The 27,997-nt window shown below is 36.6% G+C and overlaps 1 protein-coding gene across 2 annotated transcripts; it reads right to left on the reverse strand.

Moving 5' to 3' along the window:
* LOC133300266 (uncharacterized) lies at nt 1-27,336 on the reverse strand. 2 transcript variants are annotated; one of them, XM_061499781.1, is made up of 14 exons: nt 27,185-27,336; nt 26,729-26,853; nt 25,225-25,345; nt 25,059-25,123; nt 24,840-24,953; nt 24,540-24,614; nt 24,062-24,100; nt 23,911-23,982; nt 23,415-23,528; nt 13,954-14,025; nt 13,821-13,857; nt 12,875-12,987; nt 1,071-1,277; nt 1-523 (listed from the first exon to the last, which is right to left on the reverse strand). In XM_061499781.1, the coding sequence occupies exons 1-14, from the start codon at nt 27,255-27,257 to the stop codon at nt 485-487; spliced, it is 1,266 nt and encodes a 421-aa protein (XP_061355765.1). In that variant the 5' UTR covers nt 27,258-27,336; the 3' UTR covers nt 1-484. The 2 variants fall into 2 exon arrangements, with proteins under 2 accessions (XP_061355765.1, XP_061355764.1); XM_061499780.1 differs by having other exon boundaries at nt 1-559.
* Between the last annotated feature and the right edge of the window lie 661 nt (nt 27,337-27,997).

Genomic DNA, 27,997 nt, shown 5'->3' on the forward strand with positions numbered 1-27,997 from the left:
GCATAACACAAGAAAGGTGAAACATAAATCCTTGAAACAAGCTTTAGTTAAACCAAGTAATGGTTACTTCTAACAATGGATTTAAGATACATCATAATTACAACTTATGACTACAACAAATTAAATGCAAGGCCAGATGGATTGGAAAGCCAAGAGACAATCATTTCTTGTTTCTTCAAGAAGGTCAAATATGGTTGGAACAAGAAAGATTCCCTCAAAAAATACAATAGATGACCAAAAACTTTCTGGAAAATTCAGATGCTCAGCGTGTCACCCCTTGATTTACTGGACGATGCTTAATTGCTTGCAGACAGTAATGGAGCCAGTAGTGAAGCCTTTGCTTGTTCTCGTGTTTGGAGGATCGCCATAGAGCTTGCCTAACTAATTTACAAAGATACTCAGGCTCATGAAGATTTCAACTTCCCTATTTTACCAGAAAGTTTCTTCACAAATTTTGATGTCCCCTTAGAGTGGCACCTTTCACTTACTCTTGGTTGTTGCTTATACTTTTTATCTTGGCCATCTGCAAATTAAGCAGCTCATGCACTCTATGCTTCAGCTACACAATAAAAGCAATAACCCTTATTACTTAATAAACTTGGCCACAGAAATACATGTTAGTGCTTTGTATTTTATAAAATCCAATATCATTTTATTCCTTAGTATTAATATTACCTTTTCCTACTTCTCTACCTAAGCTCCACGATATAATCATTTAGCGTGACCTAGTCCTAGGCCTGGTCCTTATACAGTGTATCTACATTATTAACCTCTTATATACATCCTTACCCTTGCATATTTAATCTTAACTAAACTTTGATAACATTACCCTCTATGAGGTGATTCGAGCCCTAACTATCCTTTGAAAGTAAAAATTTCTATCCACCACAAGGCTTTCTAGTTTCACAAGTTGAGCTGTAAAGAATTCCATAAGCCAGCATCAACAAGGTCATTGTGCAACTAGTGAAATCCATTATTTGAAATTCACTACCATGACTTTATTCTTACATGCACCCATATTATTAAAGATTCTAGTGAAAATATGGAAATTTAGAACAGATTCTCCTCACCTCATGTAGTCCTTCTTGTGTTTTCACAGATACACTTATAGCTCCATCAGGACCTGATTTTCGGTACTTCTCCAGCTCTGGTTGTGTGGGACAAGGCTCTTCCGTTGCATAGACCACAGGAGACGTCTTCAACAAATCAGATTTGGACACAACATCAAGCCATAATTGCCCAGTAAATCTTTCTCTGATTTCTTTGTATATTGAAAACTGCATAGGCAACCATGATCAACTGAATGCCTTACCAAAAGCAAGAATGGAATAAAGTAGTACTTATAGACAAGGAACAGACAAAAAGCCAGATGCCCATCAATCTCAAACAGTGGGCTGTTTTAGTTGTAAGTGATAAACCTTTCAAAATAAGGTCAAAATTTAAACCTTTATGATTCTCTTTATCGTATAATATTTGTCAAAACTCAAGCTGTGACCTCAATTTCTCATTCCCTAATTTATCAACATAGCAGAGGGAGTTTACGGCTGATTCTCCCACTCCACTTCTTTATTTATAAATAAAATTCAAAAAAAAAGAAAAGAAAGATCTTTGTTGTAAAAATGGAAAATATATGTAATATTTGTTTCCTTCATTAATCAAATTATGTTTCCTTTAGTAGTTATATTATTTTTTAGGATTTGCGTTTATTCCTTTAGGCCCATTAGTCTTTCTATATATATTGTATCTCTATGTACATGTACTTTTGAAAATCAATAATAATTTTCAAATTTTCTCCATTCAAGTTGGCATCAAAGCTCCCGATCTAGGAGCCTTTTGCTTCCACAGCCACTGCCTCTAATTCGGTTCTTTCTTTACGCCTTTAGTACATCCAAGTCACCTCCTTTAGTGCGGATCCTCTTGCGCAGCTGTTGTGCCTCAACCTCCGGTCACTATTCCAGTCACCAGTTGCCACCAGGAAAGCAACTTTTTCACTCAAAATTTTCAGATCTATCCTCATCTTTTCGATCCGATAGCATTTGGGTTGTGGGTCTTTGTTTTCCCATAAAGCTTTGAATCTTTTTGGTTCATTTAGGCTTTCATTCCTCAGATCTGAAGTTTATATCATTGTTTAGGGAGCTCCGGTAACTCAAGAAAGTCAGTGCTCTAGTTTGTGGATCCTGTAAAGAATCAATTCAACCCAAAAGCTTAAACTGATGGGTGAAGACTTTTTAATGGTTTATACTATTCTCTAACACGCCCCCTCATACGAAAGCCCATTGGGCCTGGAAGGCTGGACAAGGCACAACCCAGCTACTTGTGCTAAGAAATCCCACAAGAGAAAGTGGAGGGCGATGAAGATCGAACCTGAGACACGAGGCTTTGATACCATGTAAAGAACCAATTCAACCCAAAAGCTTAAGCTGGTGGGTGAAGGCTTTTTAATAGTTTATACTATTCTCTAACATATCCTTTGGATATCTTAAGTAAGACATCTTACTCTTGCTCTCATGCTATGACTAGTAAGGACACACGTACTCGATCTTTTTTGGCTTTTGGCACTAATTTTGAAAGGTTGTGGATTGTTGACTCTGGTTTGACTAATCATATGATATGTCCGCTTGATACCTTTCTCTCTTATTAACTCATCACTAGTATTTGTAGTATTACTGTCGCTTATGGATCCCACGAATCAGTTGTGGGTTCTGGTACCGTTCAAGTTCAACCCTCCTTATAACTAAAAGATATTTTCCATGTTCTCAAACTCTCTCATAATCTTCTCTCCGTTCACAACAAAAAGGGGTGTAATATTCTTTCCTACACATTGTGTTTTTAAAGATCTCATCACGAGGAGGACAATTCGAGTTTCTAGGGAACAAGGTGGGTTGTACTGTCTCCTACAAGAACATGTTGCAAATAGTGCCCGGGAACAGTTGTTGGTGGCTTATGATTTGTCTTCAACACAAGCGTCTGGGGCATCTACCTTTTAGTCTTCTCAAAACTGTTTCCGACCCTATTCAAGTACGTGTCTGTTGAATCACTTCATTGTGATGTCTCTGAGTTTGCAAAACACCATCGTATATCTTTTTCTTCTAGCTCCATAAATTTGCCAAACCATTTGATCCTGCTCACTTTGGTGTTTGGGAACCATATAAAGTACATAATATCTCAGGTGTTAAGTGGTTTGTTTCATTCATTGATGACTGTACCCAAGTAACTAGGATTTTCTTAATGACGGACAAGTCAGACCTACCACAGTTATTCATTAAATTCTATCACTTGGTTGAGGCCCAATTTGGGAAAAATATTAAAAGACAATGGACTGATAATGATATTGAATACATTAACCAGCAACTCACACAATTTATTAAGGACAACGACATGGTTCATAAGCTCACATGTGTAGTTACCCCTTAATAGAATAGGGTTGCTGAGAGGAAAAATCATCACCTACTTGAAGTTACTAGAATATCACTTTTCCAGACATTTGTTCTCAACTCCTATTGTGGAGAGGCTGTGATGACTACAACATATTTGATCAACTGGTTACCCTCTCAGATTCTTGGAAATGTAAGTCCTATTCACCTCATGACCTCTCATTTTCCATCTGTCCCTATTATGCAAAGCCTTCAATCTCGCATCTTTGTGTGTGTTGCATTCATCAATGTTCATAAACAGCACCATGGTAAATTGGATCCCCGAGCTCTCAAGTGTATCTTCCTGGGATATGCCCCCAACGAAAAGGGGTACAAGTGCTATTATCCTCTGAGTCGCAGGATTTTTGTCTCTATGGATATCACTTTTAATGAATCTGAGTAATTCTTCACTCGTCCTCAGCTTCAAGAGGAGACTACTTTAGAAGCTTCGTCCATTTTCTTCAAGATTGAGTCCCACTTACCTTTTCCCAAACCTCCTAAGTCAGACTCTATTTAATCTGCCCTAGTTACTACATTACATGATAATGAGCAGGAAAACCTAGTTGATAAGACTCGAAGTTCATCTGATACTTTATCCAACATACCTCCCCTTAACAATATACAGAAGGCTAATCTATAAAAGGTTGGGACACCCGAATTATTGTATAAGAGGAAGAAACAACCCACACTACCCCACCAGCATGCAATCGCCTGAACACCGGTGAGTACTGAATGCACTTCAATTTCTATTCCTGAGCCTAGTATTATAAATCCTAATGACTTATGCATTGCCTTAAAGAAAAGGAAAAAGTCTTGTACCCAACACCCTATCTCTCATTTTGTCTCTTTTAAGGAACTTTTTATACATCATAAAAGTTTTATTTCAGCACCCGATCGCATTTCAATCCCGACATCAGTGCATGAAGCATTAAAATATGAGAATTGGGCTCAAGCCATGCATGACGATAGAATGCCTTGGAGAAAAATAGAGCATGGGAAGTTATTAATAGACCAAGCGGAAACAAAGCAGTTGGGTATAGATGGGCTTATAATCTGAAATATAAATCAGATGGTACTCTTGACAGGTATAAGGATCAATTAATAGCCAAGGGTTACATATAGACTTATGGCATTGATTATCAGTCTACGGATGTTTCCCAATCAATCGCCGACCGGAAGCACTGTTCATCGCCAGAGTCAGAAGCCGTTTGGGTGTGCTTTTGTGTGTTTTTATGCCTCCTGTTGCTGTTTTTTTATCTATTTTTCGCATTATGGCCAACTCCGATGATTATTCGACTGTTGCACAACTTGTTGCACAGCCTGTTGCGACCCCGCTTGGTCCTAATGATTTTCCTACTCTACATCAGAGTTATCGACTTGATAGGTGGAATTATTTATCATGGTCTTAGCTTATTCAAACTATGATCAAGAGTCGCAATAAGATTGCTCATCTTGATGGCCCTGCTCCTGCAACCTATTGTAAATATTAGAATTATTTTATTATTATTTTGTAATAGTTAGAATACTCTAAGTGTATTTGGGCTTAACCCATTAGGTTTTTTAGTCTCTTTAAATAGAGAACTCTTGTACAAATATTATACAATTCAATAATATTACAAATCTTATTTTCTAGTTGGTATCAGAGCTCTCGATTCTGAGGGCTCTGTTTCCGCAAATCATCGCCTTTAAAAACCAAACCCTATTTGCCTCTCGCCGCCACAAAGCCGCCGGCGGGAGAAAATTTCCGGGGAACTTTTGAATCGTGAGAACCCCTATTTCACTCCGTTTTCTCAGGTTTCTTATTCATCAGACGACCGGAGCAGCTCAGGAAGAAAAAAAAGTACGTACTGTTCACCGGTATTGTTCACGCGCACTGTTCATCGGTACTGTTCATCAGGAAAAAAAAATGGAAGAGAAAGAGAAATTTATTTTATTTTACTGTTTTGATCGACTATGTTTGGTAAGATCACATACCCTACATCTCTTCTTACTTCTTGCACCGATTTCAAAAATTCATGGATTATGGATTCTGGTGCAACTGATCATATGACCTGTCTAGCTGGTTTTTTTCTTTCATATCACCCTACTAGTGGTATCCGTACTATAGCTGTAGCTGATGGATCCCAAAAATTAGTTGTGGGTTCTGGTAATATTCAAATTCAATCTTCCTTATTTTTAAAAAATGTTCTTTATGTTCCTCAGCTCTCTACCAATCTTATCTCCACTTATAAGCTTACAACTGACATGAATTGTGTTGTCACCTTTTTTCCTACCCATTGTGTTATTCAAGATATCACCACGGGGAGGACGGTTGGAGTTGCTAAGGAGCAGGGTGGGTTGTACTATCTCATTCCAGAGCATGCTACAAGCAATACCGGGAATCAATTATTGATGAGTCATCACCCGTCTACTTCATTCTCACAGATTTGGCTTCATCATAAACGCCTGGGGCACCCGTCATCTGGCTTATTGAAGTCAACGTTTCCTTCTTTGTTTAAGGATCAGTCAATTGACTCCTTTCATTGTGATGTTTGTGAGCTTGCGAAACAGCACCGTGTGCCCTTTCCTTCAAGTTCAATAAAGAGTATTGAGCCATTTACTCTTATCCATTCGGATGTTTGGGGCCCTTCTAAAGTACATAATATTTCAGGTGCTAGGTGGTTTGTTTCTTTTATTGATGATTGCACTCGGGTGACATGGATATTCTTGATAAAAGACAAGTCAGAAGTACGAGAATTGTTTATTCGATTTTATCAAATGATCGAGACACAGTTTGGTAAAAGTATTAAGCGATTAAGATCTAACAATGGTACGGAGTATGTCAACCAGCGTCTGTCACAATTTGTTTCAGATAAGGGTATGATTCATGAGCTCATCTGCGTGGATACCCCTCAACATAATGGGGTTGCTGAAAGAAAAAATCGACATTTGCTTGAAGTCACCAGAGCATTATTGTTTCAGACATCTGTACCCAACTCTTACTGGGGAAAAGCCTTATTAACTGCAGCCTATTTGATCAATCGCCTGCCTTCCAGAGTCCTTGGCCATGTAAGTCCTGTTGATCTCATGACCTTTTTTTTTCCTTCTATTCCAATTATGCAAAGTCTCCAGTCTCGTATCTTTGGATGTGTTGCCTTCGTCCATATCCATAAACAACATAGGAGTAAATTAGAGCCTAGAGCCCTTAAGTGTGTCTTCCTTGGTTATGCTCCCAACAAGAAAGGATACAAATGTTACCACCCTCCAAGTAGTAAATTCTTTGTCTCTATGGATGTTAGCCTCCATGAATCTGAGTCTTACTTTCTACACCTTCAAGCTTCAGGGGAGAATAGTATAGAAGCTTCATCCATTTTCTTTGAATCTGAGTCTCCCTTTTCTGTTACCTACGTCTTCTACTCCAGTAGTTACACTACGTGACAATGAGAAGGAAGACTTAATTGCTGAAGCTGAAAATTCATCTGATTCCTCAAGTGACATGCCTCCTATTGATAGACAGAAAGTACGCAAAGCTGGGACACCCGAACTATTATACCAAAGGAAGAAACAACCCACTGCCCCACCAGCAACTGCAATCGCTTGAACCACTAGTAAGTACTGAACACGCTACTTCTTTTATTCCTGAGCCTGATATTAATTCTAATGACTTACCCATTGCTGAAAGAAAAGGGAAAAGGTCTTGTACCCAAACCCTATTTCTCATTTTGTCTCCTCTAAAAATCTCTCTATGCAGCATAGAAGTTTTATTACAGCACTTGACTCCATTTCAATCCTGAAATCAGTACATGAAGCATTAACGGATTATAATTGGGTTCAAGCCATGCATGAGGAGATGAATGCATTGGAGAAGAATAATACATGGGAAGTTGTTGGCAGGCCAAATGGAAAGAGGACAGTAGGGTGCAAATGGGTGTATACTCCGAAGTATAATTCTGATGGGACTCTTGAGAGGTATAAAGCTCGATTGGTAGCCAAGGGATACACACAAACCTATTGCATTGATTACGAAGAAACATTTGCTCCAGTGGCCAAAATGAACACTGTAAGAGTTCTATTGTCCCTCGCTGTTCATTGTAGCTGGGATTTGAATCAATTTGATGTGAAAAATGTCTTCCTCAATGGTGAATTACAAGGAGGTTTACATGTAGATTCCACCATGATTTAACTCTACAAATAGACATAATAAAGTTTGCAAGTTAAAGAAGGAGTTGTATAGCTTGAAGCAATCCCCACATGCTTGGTTACGAAGAATTACCAAAGTCATGCTTTCATGGGGATACAAGCAAAGCCATGGGGATCATACACTTTCCTTTAAACATTCTCAGGAAGATAAGACCACTATCCTTCTAGTTTATGTTGATGACATTATTATAACAGGGGATAATATAGGTGAGAAATGTGCTCTGAAAAAAAGACTGGCGGCTGAATTTGAAGTTAAAGATCTTGGAAAACTGAGATATTTTCTTGGGATAGAAGTTGCTCATTCAAAGCAAGGGATATTTATTTGTCAAAGGAAGTATGTTCTTGACCTCCTTAAAGAAGGAGGAAAACTTGAGTGTAAACCTTCCAATACTCCGATTGAGCAGAATCACAGACTAGGAAGTGAAAATGAGAGCTCTCCAGTTGACAAAGGACAATATCAATGAACAGTGGGAAGATTGATATATCTAGCTCATACTAGACCTAATCTAACTCATGCAGTTAGTGTTGTTAGTCAATTTATGCATGATCCGAGGGAGAAACACTTGCGAGCTGTGGAGAGGATTCTCAAATATCTGAAAGGCACGTCAGGTAGAGGACTATTGTTCCAAAGAGGAGGAAACCTATCCTTAGAAGTTTATACAGACGCCGATTATGCTGGATCGATGACTGACCGACGGTCTACTTCGGGCTATTGTATGTTTCTCTGTGGAAATCTTATAACATGGAGAAGCAAAAAGCAAAATGTGGTTCCTAGATCAAGTGCAGAAGCAGAATTTCGAGCTATGGCTCAAGGTATCTGTGAGTTATTATGGCTGAAAATCATTCTCGATGATCTCGAGGTGAGATATGAAGGATCTATGGAGTTACTTTGTGATAACAAGTCAGCTATCTGTATAGCCCACAATCCAGTTCAACACGATCAAACCAAACATATTGAGATTGATCGCCACTTCATTAAAGAGAAATAAGACAGTGGACTGATCCCTACTCCATATATTCCTTCTGGTCGTCAATTGGCTCATGTCCTAACTAAGGGTCTTCCTAATGATAGATTTCAAGAACTTACTACCAAGCTGGGAATAATAAATATCCATTCCTCGGCTTGAGGGGGAGTATTGTAAATATTAGAATTATTTTATTATTATTTTCTAATAGTTAGAATAATCTATAAGTGTATTTGGGCTTAGCCCATTAGGTTTTTTAGTCTCTTTAAATAAAGAACTCTTGTACAAAAAATATACAATTCAATAATATTACAAATCTATGATCTTCCAACTCTACATCAAAGTTATCGACTTAATAGGTGGATTATTTATCATGGTCCTCAGCTTATTCGCACCATGATCAAGAGTCGCAATAAGATTGCTCATCTAGATGGCCCTGCTCCTGCAACCATTGATCCTAAATTTGCTATCTGGGATAATGAGGATTCCCTTATTATGACTTGGTTACGAAACTCGATGACTCCTGAAGTGGGTCATCACTGCATGTTTTTGTCTTCCGCTAGGGAGATTTGGGAAACTGTCCACTCAACCTACTCCTTGAAACAAGATATGGCTACGCGCTATGAATTGCGCAATAAAATCTTTTCTACTAAACAGGACTCCCTATCTGTGACAACTTATTATGGTGTTATAAAGGAATTATGGACTGAGCTTGACTAATTCCAAAGTTTGAAGATGCAATGTATTGTGGATGCTACTGCCTTAGCCAAGGAGGTGGAAAATGAGCGTGTTTTTGGTTTTCTTGCTGAGTTGAATTCTAAATATGATCCTATTCGGGTTCAGATACCTGGCAAAGACACATTACCATCCCTCTCTACTGTTTTCAATATTGTTCGGGGTGAGAAGACTCGTCGAGAAGTTATAATGCACCCCAACACATCAGATAAGTTTGTTATGCTATCATCCTCTAAGGCTGTTGCTATTTCTAGACCCATTGATAGGTCTGCTATGATCTCAGTAAAAAAGGACGAGTCTTCTCAAGGGGGTTCCTTCACCAAATCTGTTGATGGTGCATCCACCAGATCCAAGAAAGATGATCACTGATGTTCCTATTGTAGAAGGGCAGGTCATATCAAGGATCTATGCTTTCTCCTCAATGGGAAGCAAAATGTCTTGGACAAGATGGCAAAGATGCACAGTCAAGCTCATTTAGTTTCCTCGGATGTGACCGCTGCTCCTAATGAGACATAACCTACATATTCAAAATTTACTTCTATACGCGGAGATGATTGGAGTGGATTCAGACTATGCTCAATTCTCTGAGTAAGACATCTGATACTTGTGCTTTGGCTATGATTGGTATGAATTCTACTACTCATTCTTTTATTGCTTCTTGTGCTGATTTTAAACATTCTTGGATTATCAATTTTGGTGCTACTGATCATATGGCTTGTTGTGCTCACTCCTTTCTTTCTTATAACCCTACTTTTGGCACCCACACAATAACTGTAGTTGATGGCTCACACACATCAATTGCGGGTTTTGGTAACATATTCTTACAGTCTTCCTTACATCTCCAAAATGGTAAGTCCTGAACAGGAGAAAACAGCCCACATTGTTTCACTTGCAACCTCAATTGTCTGAACCATTGGTAAATCCTGAACATCTTGTTTGTGAGCCTGATATTAATGCCTCTGATGACTTACCCATTGCCCTTAGAAAAGGAAAAAGAAAAAAGATCTTGTACCCAACACCCTATCTCTCGTTTTATCTCTTCTACTAACCTTTCTGTGCGGCACAAAAGCTTTGTTTCAGCACTAGATTCTATCTCAATCCCAAATCAGTACATGAAGCATTAAAAAATGAGAATTGGGCTTTAGCCATGCAAGAGGAGATGAATGCCTTGGAGAAAAATAAAACATGGGAGGTTGTTGATAGACCTAATGGAAAGAAAGCAGTCAGGTGCAGATGGGTTTATGCCCTAAAGTATAATTCTGATGGTACTCTAGAGAAATATAAGGCTCGGTTAGTCGCAAAGGGTTACACTCAGACCTATGGCATTGATTATGAAGAAACTTTTGCCCCAGTTGCAAAGATGAATACTGTGAGAGTTTTGTTGTCCCTTGCTGCCCCTTACAACTGAGATATAAATCAATTTGATGAGAAGAATGTTTTCCTTAATGGTGGGTTAGAAGAAGAGATCTACATGAAAATCCCACCTGGTTTTGACTCTGTGGATGGAGAAAATAAAGTTTGTAGGTTAAAAAGGCTTTGTATGGATTGAAGCAGTCTCCTCGTGCTTGGTTTGAGAGATTTACTAAGGTTATGATAACCTTAGGATACAAATAGAGTCAAGGAAATCACACTTTTCTTTAAGCACTACCAAGATGGGAAGCTCATTGTGCTCCTTGTGTATGTTGATGATATTATTATAACAGGTGATGATTTTGCAGAAAGATATATTCTACAAGCACGACTAGCCTTTGAGTTTGAAATTAAAGACCTTGGGAGATTGAGATATTTCCTAGAGATAGAAGTAGCTCATTCAAATGAAGGAATTTTTACAGCCAGAGAAATATGTACTTGATCTTCTTAAAGAAGTAGGAACACTTAGGTGTAAACTCTCTAGTACTCCTATTGAGCAGAATCACAAAATGGGTTATGAAAAGGAGAGTCCTCCAGTTGATAAAAGACAATATCAACGGCTAGTTGGGAGATTGATATATCTGGCTCATACTAGACCAGACCTAGCTTATGTTGTTAGTATTGTCAATCAGTTTATGCACAATCCAAAAGAAAAACACATGCAGACAGTGAAGAGAATTCTTCAGTATCTTAAAGTCACTCCGGGTAAAGGACTGTTATTCCGGCGTGATGGCAATCTCTCTTTAGAAGTTTATACTGATGCCGATTATGCTGGATCCGTAACTAACCGTCGATCTACCACTGGTTATTGTATGTTTCTTTGTGGTAACTTAGTAACGTGGAGTAATAAGAAACATGATGTGGTTGTCAGGTCAAGTGCAAAGGCTGAATTTCGAGCTATGGCTCTAGGCATTTGTGAATTATTATGGTTAAAAATTATATTTGATGATCTTAAAATAAAATGTGAAGGACCCATGAAGCTGCTATGTGATAACAAGTCTGTCATTTGTATAGCTCATAATCCAGTTCAATATGATCGGACTAAGCATATTGCGGTCGACTGCCATTTCATCAAAGAGAAACTTGATAGAGGGTTGATCGTCACTCTATACATTCCCTCTGGGCGTCAATTAGCTGATATTTTGACAAAGGAACTTCCCTCAGATAGATTTCAAGAACTTACTAGCAAGCTGGGAATGATAAATATTTATTCCTCAGCTTGAGGGAGAGTGTTGTAAATAATTATTATTTTATTTATTATTTATTGTTGTATTCTAGAATCTTCCTTGGGCTTAGCCCAATAGGTCAGTTAGTCTCTTTAAATAGAGAACCTTTTGTACAGTTGTAATTATAATTCAATAATATATTTTCCTTCTATTTTTCAAGTAAAAAAAGCTTGTTTTATCTTGTAAGGCATAAGAAGAGTCCAGCAACCCACAATGTAGCTCATTTACAAGGGGCCTTTCTCAAGGCAGGCATCACTTGTTAAACCATTCCTTTTATATTAGCAAGCAGAAAACAAAAGGGTAGAAGCAGTGTAGAGGTGGCCAGAACTAGACCATACTCAATTCAGTCAACTCCCATCACTTTCTCATCACCAATTTCTGCTACTTTATTTCTGAGTACTGGCAGATATACTTTTATGGGTTTCCATCGAAGTAATTACAAATCTGTAGGAAAATATGTTAATATTGCAAATAAAAGCTAAACAAATCTTGTAATACGATATTTGTGATTCTTGTAATTATTAACTCTATATAAGAGCCTCTGTTGTGTAATTCAAACACACAGATTTCATCTTGTCTCTGGTTTTCTCTTCATCTTAATTCTTAAGTCTTAACAGTAGATAACAAAAAGTTGACTTCCCCAGAATACATTAAAATGAAGAAGCACTGAATTTAAACACAATCACCCAAAAAAAAAAAAAACTTTCACCAAAATCTTATTCAAATGGAGCCACATTTGTGGGCAAGCACATGTATAGACAAGTACATAATACGACTTCATACAAAGCCATGACTAATATTTCAACCGCTTGAAGGAAATCATGTCTTCTTGAATTATAAATTTGAAAACAATGAACCGGGCAACTTTTTTTATAGCCAGCTAAAGAAGATCAATTTCACACTTATTTTCAGTTATTCTAATAACTCAGTTGTGATAGAAGCACACCTGATCACATGGTGAGGTGCCACACTCCCCAGAAAGATCATGAACATACAAAACTGCTGTTGGTAAATGGGAAAGGACAGCAATGGTTAACCTTTCCAAATTATTCCTGTCCTCTAAATATCCAAACCAGAAAAAAAAATTAAAAGGAGGAAAATTTTATGTTAGAACTACAACAAAAGAACAGGAAATCAATTGGAATTTATTAAAAATAATTACGAGGCGCAGGAGATCTGAGATCCTCCAACAACTCAAACTCAAAGTCAAGTATTACCATTTATCAACATGGAAGGTTCTATTGAATTTTTAACAAGTCAATTTGCTTTAACTCCAGCTTTCACACCAAGCTTTTTCTTTACACTATTTTTTAGTAGAAAAAAAATAATAAAAACATCATTAACGCAGAAGAGAATTACTCATTCAGAACAACATGGAATTCTCCTAAAAGAAAACTGAAAAATGAATACCAGCTCAAAAGATCTTTGGAGATCTTTGGGTTGAATTGGTTCTTTACAGAACCTTCTAGAGATCTTTGGAGCCAAATAAGTAGCACTACGAAATCTAAGGAGGAGCTAAAGAAACTAAGGTAAAACGGAAATGGACATCACTATCAACGCTACTCTATACTATGCCAGTTGCCAGTATTAGGAAATTAAACCTCAACCAAATGGCAAACCCCTGTGCACACATAACTTTGAGAGGGTAAAGATAAGGGTTGATTGTACACAGCTTTATTCTTACATTTTTGCAAAGAGGTTATTTCCCATACTCGAACCCGTAACCTTCCGATCACAAAGGAGCAACCTTATTACTGTTTCAAGGCTCAGCCTCTAATCCTCAACCCAATGATGGAGTAAAAATCTTTAAGACCTTGGATATATAACATTCACCGCATAAGATAGACTAATACTACTTAAAAATTGAGAAAAATATATGAAATGTTAATTACCATCATGTCTCTTCAACAAGCCTGGAGTATCTGTTACCTACAATCATGTCAGGTATGCAATTACAACTGCATTATATGTAACTAACAAAGACAAACTGCTAAAAAAAATAACAAGTCAAAGAAAATTGCTAACCTGAAACTTATGATAGTTTAAAACAACATGACCCATAAGAATTCCTCTTGTGGTGAAGGGATAGTTACAAACCTGAAATATTAGGTAGAAAGAAAAGGAGAAAGGAAGAGAAAAAAGGTTATATGGACACTGGAATATTTAAATCTTCAGCAACTTATTAGTTTTTGCTGAAGCCTAAAGAAAAATGTGTTGGATTTTAACCTAGCTCTTAGTGTCAAGATTCCTCGTACATATGATCAGTTACGTTCAGGTTCTTTGTTGACAAGTTAATTAGGGAAGATAGGATTTGTGTATTCATTATTGGTGTTAAAATTATAGGGTTTTAGATACAGTAGGAAGAAAAAAGAGAATAAAGACTGACGACTAGTGCAAGATATGAATGATATGGACATTATAATCTCTGTTAGAATGATGAGGCCTGACCCAACCCCAAAAGCACCCTTTATATATGGGCAATCTGTTAAGAAGGCTGACATCTGCTAAATATATGGGCAAAAGAACCCTTTTATAATGATTGAGCAATCCTCCCCCGCTTTATTATGATTGGGTCTAACTCAACCCCAAAAGGCAGCTCAAGGGCTAAATATATTGGCAAAGTACCCTTTATAACAAGCTGCATGTTTATGACATATATGCAGCAGCTTGAGGAGGATTGTTAATATTTCTTGATTTATTTTTTTTATATTTATATATATTTTTTTTTTGGTACAATTTTTTTTTTAGTATTTATTGATTCTTACTATAATTAGAAATAGAAAACCTGCTGTAACTAGTTTTATCAACCCTACAAGTAGGGAATTTCATTCTTGTGTTCTAATAATATAAATTAAAGGGCTTACAGGATTACTCTCAAGCAAACAAAGGAGCTTTGGACTTCCAAATGAGTTTGTCAAGAAGGAACCTTTGATTTAGAGGGGATTGAGTGAGAAACTGAAAGAGGGCTTTATAAGAGAATGAGCCAGAATAATCCAGAATCCAAATTTTTCTGTCAGGACTTGTAGATAAGTGAAGAGTTACAAGTAAAATAAATAGGGATTGTGAGTCACTTGCAGATCATCAAATTTCTACTAAAGTGAAAATCCCAAATGAGGTCCCTGAGTAAAAAGGAAATTATTAATGAGGGAATTAAGGTGGAAAAAAATATAGATAGGAGATGAACTCAATCAAATGACAATAGTGAAAATCGCTGAGATAAGGACCTCAATCAAATTTCTACTAAACTAAAAATCCTAAATGAAATGAGGACCTCCCAAAACTGAATGCAAGTGTAAACAAATACTGATCAGAAGTATTAAAGAAGTTGTTGTAAATAATTATATTTGTAAATAATTATTTTTATTCCTTTAGGTTATTTTAGAAACTTCTTTGGGCTTCGCCCATTAGGTCACTTAATTTCTTTAAACAGAGAACCTCTTGTACATGTTTAATACAATTCAATATACAATTCCTTTTTTCAAGTTGGTATCAGAGCTCTCGACTCTGAGGGCCTTACTTCCACTACAGCCGCCTTTAGTGCGGAACCTTTGTTTCTGGTCCCCGTTGGAGCTGGGCTTTCTGGGCAGTGATTCTCCGTCTCAGACCATCGTTGTTCGGTTCGCCTCTTCTTGCTCTTTCTAGATCTGAGCTTGTTTTGTAGATTGGATGCTATTTAGATATTGTTTGGTTGTGTGTTGTTGTGTTTTTGCCTAAAAGTTCAAACTTTTTGGCTTTTCGAATCTCCTTTGCTCATATCTAACCCTTCCTTTGTTGTTAGGACTCTCCGGATACCGTTGTGCACAATGACAGTTACTAACAGTAGTAGCTCCACCCTTTCAGAGGTTACACAACCCTTTACGTAGTCAGTTGCCCCTCTTAGTCACTGTTGAGATATATAGTCCCACATTGGTTGTATGTGCAACTAATGTGGAGTTTATAAGGTCTTGGGCACTCCCACCCTTTGAGCTAGCTTTTGGGGTGGTGTATCCCAAGGTTCTTTACATGGTATCAGAGCCTCGCCGCCCCCCACTTTCTCTTGTGGCGTTTCTTAGCACAGGTAGGTTGGGCCTGTTGCATTGTCCACTCTTCAAGCCCAATGGGCTCTCGTGTGAGGGGGCGTGTTGAGATATATAGTCCCACATTGGTTGTATGTGCAACTAATGTGGAGTTTATAAGGTCTTGGGCACTCCCACCCTTTGAGCTAGCTTTTGGGGTGGTGTATCCCAAGGTTCTTTACAGTCACAATGACCTTCTTGCCTTACATCTTGGTTATTGTCTTTATGGGACTAATTATTTGCAATGGTCTCAACTTGTTCGCACTATCATTAAAGATAAGGTTGCTCATCTTGATGGCCCCGCTCCTGCCAAAATAGATCCCAAGTTTGTTGAGTGGGATGATGAGGACTCTCTTATTATGACATGGTTATGGAACTCTATGACTTCTGATGTGGGTCATCACTGCATGTTCTTATCTTCCCTAAGGAAATTTGGGAAGCTATTCGATCAACATGTTCTTTGAAACAAGATGTGGCCCACCTACTATGAGTTAAAAAATATAATATTTTCTACCAAACAGGGTTCACTATTTGTGACATCCTATTATGACATTATGAAGGAGTTGAGGACTAAGTTGGATCAATATCAGAGTTTGAAGATGAAATGTACTAAGGATGCTACCGCCTTACCTGCGGGAATAGAAAAAGATTGCATATTTGATTTTTTTGCAGGGTTGAACCTTGAATATGGCCCTATTCGGGTTCAGATACTTGGCAAAGAGAAATTACCATCATTTTCTGTGCTTTTTAATATCGTTAGGGGTGAGGAGACTCGCAGTGGAGTTATAATGAATGCTAAAATATCATATAGGTCTACTTTGTTATTGTCCTCTAAGCCTTCTACTGATTCTATAAGCATTGATGGGTCTGGTATGATCTCGACAAAGAAAGAAGGTTCTTCTCAAGGAGGTTCCTCTAGCAAGACTGCTGATGGTTCTTCCTCTAAGACCAAGAAAGATGATTGTTGATGGTTCTACCTACGTCTTCGAAATTCACTACTATTCCAAGACGAGTTGGGGCGTATTAGGACTATGCTTGATTCTCTGAGTAAGCCATCCGGTACTAGTGCCTTGGCTATGATTGGTATGACTGCCGACTCTTATTCTTTTCTTGCTTCCTGTACTGATTTTAAAATTCTTGGATTGTGGATTCTGGTGCTACTAATCATATGACTTGTTGCACTGATTCTTTTCTTTCTTATCACCCCACTATTGGCACCCATACTATAGTCGTTGCTGATGGTCTAACACATCATTTGCGGATTCTGATAACATACACATACAACCTTACCTGCATCTCAAAAATGTTGTTCATATTCCCTATCTCTCCACCAATCTTCTTTCTATCCATAAAATTACTAAAGATTTGAATAGTAATGTAACTTTCTTCCCTACTCATAGTGTTTTTCAGGAGCTCACCACAAGGAAGACGATTGGGGGTGCTAAGGAGCAGGGTGGGTTGTACTATCTTGTTCCCGAGTTTGCTGCAGATTGTGTTCAGGATCATACATTGATGACTCGCTGCCCGTCTACTTCTGATTCTCTGATTTGGCTTTACCGCAAACGCTTGGGACATCCTCCTTTTAGTCTGCTTAAGTCTTTGTTTTCATACTTGTTTTTATCTAACTCTGTTAAGTCTTTTCATTGTGATGTTTGTGAGTTAGCAAAGCACCATCATATAACTTTTCCTTCTAGTACAATAAAAAGTTTTGAACCTTTTGATCTTTTTCATTATGATGTTTCGGATCCTTCTAAGGCCCTTAAAGTTTCTAATAATAAATGGTTTGTTTCCTTTATTGATGATTGTACTCGAGTAACTTGGATATTTTTTATGCATGGCAAGCCTGAAGTTCCTTAGCAATTTATTTAATTTTATAATATAATTGAGACTTAATTTGGCAAAAATATTAAAAGATTGAGATTAGACAATGGTACGAAGTATGTCAACCAGTACCTTTCCTAATTTATAAGGGATAAGGGAATGATTTATGAACTCACATGTGTCAACACCCCTAAGCAAAATGGGGTTGCTTAGCGAAATAATTGTCATCTTCTTGAAATCACTCGAGCATTACTCTTTCAACAAATGTACCCAATTGTTATTAGGGAGATGCCATTCCTACTGCAGCCTATTTAATCAATCGTTTATCATCCCGAATCCTTGATCATGTAAGTCTTATTCACTCCATGACTTCTTTCTTTCCTTCTGTTTCCATTATGCAGAGTCTTTAGCCCCAAGTGTTTAGATGTGTTGCTTTCATCCAATTTCATAAACAACATCAGAGTAAGTTGGACCCTAGGGCTCTTACGTGTATCTTCCTTGGTTATACCCTTGTTAAGAAAGGCTACAAATGCTATCAGCCTCCTAGCCGAAAATTCCTTGTATCTATGGATGTCACCTTTCATGGATCTAAGTCCTTTTACCCCGATCTTCATCTTCAGGGGAGAGAAGTAGCTCCGATGTCTCTTTCTTTTTTTGAGTCTAAGTCTTCTTCATCATTACCTATATCTCTTCCTGTTTCTGACACTCCAAATTCTGCAAATACGCAACGTGACTTAGTTGATAAGGAACAAAAGGCTAGGACACCTCAATTGGTATATCAGTGAAGGAAACAACCCATATTGTCCCACCAGCAACCTTAATCCTCTGAACTACTAGTAAGTCCTAAATCTCCTGTTTCTGAGCCTAATATTATTGACTCTGATGACTTATCCATTGTTGACTTTGATGACTTACTCATTGCCTTAAGAAAAGAAAAAAGATCTTGCACCTAACTGCTATTATGTAGGTGTCCTAGAGATAATCTGTTTAGTCAAATGAACATTTTTTTCTATTTAGCATTTCATGATTGATTTAATTTGAACACACTTTATCTTTATCATATTTTGTCTCGCCTTTTATTTATGGTTAATATGCATTTAAAGATAAAGGCCCTAGAGATAGAACGGATGCTCACTTGAGAATCTATGATAGGGATCATGATCCCTAGAGATAGAACGGATGCTCACTTGAGAATCTATGATAGGGATCATGATCATGAGGACCCGAGTGCACTAAATGTCTATTGCCTGAAAGCTGAAACTTGTTCCTAATCTTGAATCACCAAGATAGGGCACTGGTGATCTCAATAAGACCAACACGGCAACATCTATTTGTATGGAGATACAAGGAAAGGACCTCATGGAATGGAGGCATGGTGATGCCTTAGCTGATGTCGTGGGTGGATCTGTTAGAAAACAGATGGCACCGAACTAACCCACTGAGAGACTCCATAAGGATTCATTGTAAAGAGTATCATTGGATTTGTAATGTCTTTCATCGTTTGATAGTGCAAATCGTCCTGATTGAGGATGTCATCAAACACTATGTCCTAGGGTTATACTTCGACTGTACAACTCTATTTTCCTGAAAACAGGGAAATCATTGTACTCTTGGATATAACTCGAATACATGAGTATAGATAGACATACCGATAGGACTCATAGTCCCCTACAAGGGATTAGTCGTTTAGACTCGAGAATCTGTGCACAATAAAGGATCATGAGGAGTCATATATCCACCTTAGAGTCATTATAAGAAAATTCCTAGTTTTGTGAAAAAGCTACATTTAGTCACACAAGAAAGATAATACTCTATCATTGCTCTCTACTAAGTGTGAACGACGATACGAGGGATGATGCCAGCACGGTCTCCAAATCAAAAAGGTAGATCACTTGATCAATTCAATTAGTTTTGGGGCTGCAGAGCATTGCTCGTGTCTTATGTGGTCATAAGATAAATTAAGCCCATTAAAGGAGTTTCATTGGTCGAAGTTTACCCATGTTAGTGACTAATTAGGCTTAATAGATCACACATCAAGATTGTTCTTGATGGCGTGTTATAGAAAGTTTAGGCCAATATTGGGCTTTAGTCAAGACTGAGTGAAATTTCTCAAACACACCATGCACCCCATTTGGGCTTTAGTGTTGAAATTTGTTTCTCCACTAATAAGTCCAAATGTGTTAGAAAGCCCAATAGGGTCTGGGCCATGAGTCCTAGTAAGCCAAGGAGCTAACTGGATTAAAATGAGTTTTGTCACAAATCTTAATTTGAATTTCAAAATTCAAAATTCAAATTTTGGATTCAAATTTAAATTATGAACTAGGATAAGAATGAATTTGAATTCAAAATTGAAATTTAAGTTTAAATTTGAATTTAAGTTCAAATTCGAAGTCAAGAGGATAAGTGGATAAGGATAATTTTGAAATATCCAAAGCACTATCCAATTGGGATTGGATAAGGCTTCATGAAATTGTTGAAGCAACAACATGGAAAGGATAAGAATAGGTGCGAATTTTTCAAGTGGAATCTTCTAAAACCCATTTGAAATTTCGAATATCATGATAGGCTCCATGAAGGTTTGAATTTCATATTCAAATATGTTTTGTGATTGGGACAAAATTCCAAATGGTTCTAGAAACCATTTGAATTTTGAAATTCATGAAGCACCTTCAGTTGGTCATTTGAATTTTGAATTCAAATGTGGAGAACGGTCCTCCAACTACATGATATGATCAAATATAAGAGGATTCAGAAAATCCTCTTAGAGGAAGCTGTTGAGTGGAATTCAAAATTAGGAACAAATCTTAATTTAAGTGGGCTTGTTAGGCGCCACTTTTATGAGTCTTTTCAAGAGACATATGCAGCTTACTTTTGCTTCATGAAAACCTAAGTTTTGAACGCCCCTTACATACCTCCATTCCTCTATTGATATGCCCCACACTTAACCTTATGACACAATTATAGTCTTTAGAAAATTAACTCAGACACTTGATAGCATTCAACCTTGCATTCGCCTAGCAAGCACCAAGGAAGGAGGGATTAAGGAGAAGGAGTTCTTGCACACTATCAAGGGACAATCGTGTAAATCAACATTAGAGGACACCATACTCTTTGGTGTCTTCAGGTGATCAAGAGTGAAAACTACAACCCCTGCGTGTTTTTAATTAATCGATCCTAAGGCAACTTATGAGGATCGTAAGGTGTTTAAGGTTTCACAATGAAGAACAAGATCGAAAAAAAAAAAAATTCACCTTCATGAGCGAGTTGTTTATATGACAAGTGACTCACATTTTAACTTTCACAACATCCTATCTCCTGGTTTGTCTCTTCTAATAACCTGTATGTGCAGCATGGAAGCTTTACTTCAGCACCAGATTCAATCCCAATCCCGAAATCAATGCACGAAGCATTGAAAGATGGGAATTGGGTCCAAATGCAAGATAAAATAGATGCTTTGAAAAATAAAATATGGGAAGTCGTTGATAGGCCTAGTGGAAAGAACGCAATAGGGTGTAGATAGGTGTATACTCTAAAGTATAATTTTGATGGTACTCTTGAGAGATATAAGGCTTGATTAGTAGCCAAGGGTTACACTCAGACCTATGATATTGATTATGAAGAAATTTTTGCTCCAGTTGCAAAAATGAACACTATAAGAGCCTTATTATCCCTTGCTACACATTACAATTGGGACATAAATCAATTTAATGTGAATAATGTTTTCCTCAACATTGAGTTAGAAGATGTCTACATGAAAATCCCACCAGGATTTGACTCTACAGATGGAGAAAATAAAGTTTGTAGGCTGAGAAAGGCCTTGTATAAGCTGAAGCAATCCCCTCGTGCCTGATTTGAGAGATTGACTAAGGTTATGATGGTCTTAGGATATAAAAAGAATCAAGGAGAACACACATTCTTCTTTAAACATTCACAAGATGGTAAACTCATTGTCCTCCTTGTGTATGTAGATGACATTATTATAATAGGGGATAATATAATGGAGAAACGTGTCTTACGAGAACGACTAGCCTCTGAATTTGAGGTTAAGGACCTTGGGAGATTGAAATATTTCCTAGGGATAGAGCTAGCTCATTCAAAAAAAGGAATCTAGCTTATTCAAAAGAATGAATCTATATTAATCAAAGGAAGTATGTCCTTGATCTTCTTAAAGAGGCAGGAAAACTTGGGTGTAAACCCTCTAGTACTCCCATCGAGCAAAATCACAAAATAAGCAATGAAGAACAGAGTCCTTTAATTGATAAAGGACAATATCAACAACTAGTGGGGTGGTTAATATATCTGGCTTATACTAGACCTGATTTAGCTTATACGGTTGGTATTGTCAGCCAGTTCATGCATAATCCAAGGGACAAACACATGCGCGTAGTGGAAAGAATTCTTCGATATCTTACAGCTACTCCTAGTAGAAGGCTATTATTCTGGCGTAGAGGAAATCTTTCCTTAGAAGTATAAACTAACGCCGATTATGATGGGTCAGTGACTGATCGTCGACCTACCACCGGCTATTGCATGTTTTTTTGTGGCAACCTAGTGACAAGGAGGAGTAAGAAACAACATGTGATTGCTAGATCAAGTGCAGAGGCGGAGTTTCGAGCTATACCGCCATCTGTATAGCTCATAATTCAGTCCAAAATAATCGAACTAAGCATATTGAGGTTGACCGCCAATTCATCAAAGAGAAACTTGATAGTGGGTTGATTTCCACTCCATACATTCCCTCGGGGTGCCAATTAGCTGATGTTTTGACAAAAGAGCTTCCCGCTGATAGATTTTAAGAACTTACTAACAAGCTAGGAATGATAAATATATATTCTCAGCTTGACGGAGAGTGTTGCAAATAATTATATTCGTAAACAATTATTTTTATTCCTTTAGGTTATTCTAGAAGCTTCTTTGGGATTAGCCTACTAGGTCACTTAATCTCTTGAAATAGAGAACCTCTTGTACATGTTTAATACAATTCAATATACAATTCCTTTTTCCAAGTGAAGCATATCCCTGAGAAATGAACTTTGTGCTTAGCAAGGACAGCTGGATTTGCATTCAACCATTCTGATCTAAAGCATACTTATATTTGCATCTAAAACTATAAATTTGGTATTTATATTTGCACACCCAGTCAAGAGTAACTATCCACTAAAGAGTCTTCATCATTTTAAATGCATTCATATTCTAGAAAAAAAAAATCCTTTTTACGGAGTCAAAGAAGAAAAAACACTAAAATCATGACAGAAGGCACTTGAGCACTTCTGAAACCCCATCACAGAACCATTGGAGATAGTCACAGATCAACCGAAAAAGATTCACATTATAACAGAGAATCAGTCGGAATTATAATCATTATCCAGCAGTGGCAACTTTAACCAAGGTTAATTGTATGATATCATCATATGCCTATCAAATCTTTTGGGCAGACCCATAAGAAGGAAATAGAGAGAGATGCTTGAAATGTAGAATTTATAAGGTCAGACTAGTTACCTTAGCAAGATCAACAATTCAATTCAAGCTCGGCTTTATAAAAAGCCTAAAATATAAACAGTGTGCGTAAGAAGGATTTTAACAAAGATATTCAAACAATTGGCTGCACACCTCAGGCTTGCCAGTAGAGAGTATATGGACCAAAGAAGATTTGCCCACATTAGGAGCTCCAACAAGGCAGAGTGTTGGTGTTTCCAAATTAATTACAGGCATTGCCCTCAGAGTCTGTAAAATTTATCAGGTATCAGCTAGATGATATGAATTAGCTCAGAAGGAAAATTATTGAAGAAAAAAAGATTAAGCATCACAGGCCACCCAAATTGTGAAAATTGATATGTATATTGACAGCAAGCATGTGTGTGTGTGTAAAGAGAGAGAGAGAGAGAGAGTATACGAGCGTCAGAAGTGTTAATCTTTACCATTTAATCTTATAAGGATGGTCAAGATTAGTTTCAAGTAAAACCAATCTTGACCATCCATGTATGATTGTATGGTCAGCATTTTGCTCTTCTCACCTCTCATGCTTCTCACTTGATATGCCTAAATAGTAAATATATATATATGATACAGCAGACATAGGATTTCATATGATGAAAATGCAGAATACCTTTGCTATGTCTAACAAATCGTCAACAACTTTCCGTTCTTGAGCAAAAATCTCTTCAATTTTCGTAAGACCCTGCATAACATCATGGCATATACTGAAATCTTCAGAGAAATTAGAAACCAGATGTTTCCTCACAAGATATGAAATTCACCTCATTCAGTCTTTCCTCTGCTTCTCGCTTTGATGTAGACTGTTACATGATGAAAGGATATCAATCATGTTAAGAAAGCAAAAGATGGCAAAATACACAGTGATATGATGAATATATAAAGAGACATCAGAACTCTCCATCTGATAGAATCAATTTCAGAAAAATAACAGATTGATATCATGATACAAAAACTGACAAGGGCAAGGCTTCCTGCTTTAAGGATGAAACAATGGAGACCATAAAAATGATATAAAGATCTCTTCAAAAATATTTAAACACCATAAAATCATATAAATGTGAAGACAAGATTTTATACCTTTGACAAGAACAAATTACAATGGAAGTCTAGACCTAGAAGGACTCCTACTTTTGCCAACTAAAACTTCATAAAAATCCGTGCAAATAAAACTTTCAAGCAGCATGTCAACGGCAGAATTACCCAGCCAAGAAATTGTTAAAGGTAAATTAGAAAATAAACCTTAGCACAAAGTGAAGCATGTTCCTTTCCAACAGATACTACCCTCTTCCTTAAACGATCTACCTTCCCCAGAACCTGTTAAACAAATTTAAATCTGCAATTAGAAAATGTCAAAATGAACAACTATATATAAATATAGCCATTGACCACAAATATGTGTTGATGCAGCCTTTTAAAAATGGGACTGATAAATAATCATAACTTCATAAGACTATATATGTCCTACAATAATTAAGGGAACATGCCAACGGAAGTCAATAAACACATGTTCAGTGCTGCAATGCAATTCTGCTAAAATACCTTTTCATAATATCCATCTCCAAGAGTCAGCTCAATAAGAGACCTTTCATAAGGATGAAGATATGTTTTGTTAGGAAAATTCTCCACATACGTCCTCAAGGGAATAGCAAGTTCCTGCCAAGAGCTGTAATGTTAACTTTTGCTACATTCTTTTTATATAAAATGGACAATAGACGCTGGAATAGACATTATAGACATATTTCAAAATTAAAAACATACTTTCATCAGTGCATCAAGTTGCTTTGCACCCTTGTTTTTCTCTCTTTTTGCAATATTGGCAATTCCTACAGTTTGCACAAACAATAAATTTTATGTCGACCGTTGGATTTAAGATGTAAACACAAATGTCAACTTGGAATTAAAGAACATAATTGCAGTCAAGAACCTTTTGTTGGAGAAATCCTCTTTGCCTTTCTCAGTGCTGACCCAAGAATGTCAACAGATGGCATCACTATAGGCAATTTTTGAAATGCTCCAATAGATTCAATTTTTCCAGATGGCTTTTCCTTCAATTTGAATATTTAAATGGTAACACTAGTAAATCTTTTTTCCAAACTACCATAAAGACACTCTTAAGTGGGACTAACATAATAGAATATTTAGATAAAAAAATAAAAAAACACGGGTTGTCAAGGTTAAAGAAAAGACTGAGAACATGACACTTTTGAATATGACAATATACATGTGTGTGTGTAGAGAGAGAGCGCGCAAAACGAACACAAACATGAACAAGCAAAGACTGAATAATAAACAGAAACATTGTAAACGAAGCGCCCTTGAAAGTAAAAGTACATGCTAATTGACATCCATCAGGAAAAAAAAATCATTCATGTGTTTCACCTAATAACTTAAACTTTTGAAAGAGTTAGTCCATGTCATGGTATCAAAGCCTCTATGACCAAGTGGTCTAGAGTTTGATTCTTGTTGTAAGTTGTAACCATTCTTCTAATAAAAAAGTTGATATTTAGCACAAGGTAGGTAGGCATGTGTCCTGTCCAAACTTCAAAGTCAAAGAGCTCTTGCGTGAAAGGGCATGTTAGAGATAAAATATAAAACCATTCATGTGTTTCACATAACAATTTAAGCTTTTAGAGAGTTGGTTTATGACAATAGCAAAAGTAACACACGAAAAGAAAATTGATATGAGTAATGTAAATTAGATAACCTAACCATGACATATTGCATATGAATATAATAACGTCCTATTTGTTGAGAGTCTAAACAAGTTGATATTCTAGATTACATCTACTGCTTTCCATGGTATTTTAATTTGGGCGGGCTAGAATTGAGTTTAATATGTCATTCAAATAATTGCTCCCATTGACTGGCACTAGAGATCATGAACGGTAGGCAACATTTATTTAAAAAGAGAAAAAAAGTAGCTACCACAATTTTTACAAAGCACAAAGAAGCATACATTGTAGAAACAAGTTGATACTGACATGGAGCTTCTAAACAGCAAGAACATATATCAGGAGATCAATGTTTTATATGGTTTTCACATTGCAACTGTTGATAGAAGTTAATCCTGTTGGTGACCGTAGAACAAAGAAATGCTTCGCCCTTGTTATTAATCCTGGCTTCCCATTAAGAATTTAGCAATAGAGAAAATATTCCTGTTTGGAGACTACTTAAAGAGTTTTAAAAATTGAAGAAAATGAATAGAAAAAAGCAAGAAATGCATATGGAATCTCAAAGCATTTATCCTCCTTATACATATTTTAATGCATAAAATAAGTGGCTAAGCCATTGGCTTCTAGATAAAGATAGGTTAACCCATCTTCATATCCATCTTGATTTATTAGACATTCTGTCATTCATTTCTTTGTGAGCAAAATAACTTTCATGATAGGCCACTGGACATTTACAGTTGTAGAAGCAATACATACCAATATATTCTTTTCTTTTGTCTGCTCCACAGTGGGATGATAGCTTCCATTAGCAACTTCATATGAATTAGTTTGGATTCTCTTACAGAAGCACAAGATGGGATGCATTTTTGCCTTGTGTGTTCCTGCATTATATACCCAATTATAAGCTATTCCAGAAAGTCTATTTAAAAATAAAACAGAGCTGTGACCAAATGGATGCTAAAAGCAAGAGCCAACTATGAGAATATGCAAGACATGAAGAAGAGGAAAAATAAAATAAAAGGATTCAAGAGCATGATATAATTCAATTAACATTTGAAGGCTGAAATAAACAAATTTGAAGAAGAATAAAACTTCACCCATTACAAGGAATAACAGAAACTAAATAAAGAATCAATAATAAAGCTCTAAAACAAAAAAAAACAAAAAAAAAAAAACACCCTTTGAAAGTAGGAACATGGAAGTGTAGTGAACCTTTGGAGGTTGGGAAGAGTAAGATGGAGGAAGGAATGTGGGCTTTGAGGAAAAGAGTGGAAGGGGTTCTCATGTCTTTGCTTGTTGTTCTCGATTAAGCGTATGGCTTCGGATTCGGAGATGGAGGCAACGGCTAAGTTAGAGAAGGTAGCAAACTGGTTTTGTATCTTTCGGGTTCGGAAAATTCTATGATTTCAGTGGCTGCCCTGTCTGTAGATGGGGTTTATTTTCTTTTGTTAAATTATACTTTTACTCTATTACGATTTATTTATTGGGAAAGTTTATATTTATTATTTTTTTTTATTATCAAATCTTAATCATTGATTTTTATTAATCTAATAGTTATAAATAAATTATAATCGTTAAATTGACAAAAATCAACAGTAAAATTTGATAATAAGAAATAATAAGTAAAAAAAGTAATAAGTATAACTCCCTATTATTTATTTATTAAGAAGCATAATTAAGGAAGGAGGATGCAGAAAAAGATGAATAGAAAAAATAATAATAATAAATTTTAAATTCATATAATCTCATGTCTATCAACTTATAACCTAAGAAGATCTGTTTGTGTTTGGTTGAAGGAATTTTTTAAAATTTCCGAAAAAGTGATATTGGTAATTTTATTTCCCGACGAGTGAATATACTTTGTTATAATATGGTATGTTAGGTGAAAAATCACCATCATTAATTTATAGTTTAATCATCACAATTTTAACGATGAAGTTTGCAAAATAGAGAAATGAAAATTGTCATTTTAATTGATGACCGGTGATATTTTTCAAACAATGAACTCATGTGATTTGGATCAGA

Source organism: Gastrolobium bilobum, unplaced genomic scaffold, assembly GCF_033153095.1.
Source record: "Gastrolobium bilobum isolate Gb01-03AN ecotype WA unplaced genomic scaffold, APGP_CSIRO_Gbil_v1 utg1963, whole genome shotgun sequence".
NCBI lineage: Eukaryota > Viridiplantae > Streptophyta > Magnoliopsida > Fabales > Fabaceae > Gastrolobium > Gastrolobium bilobum.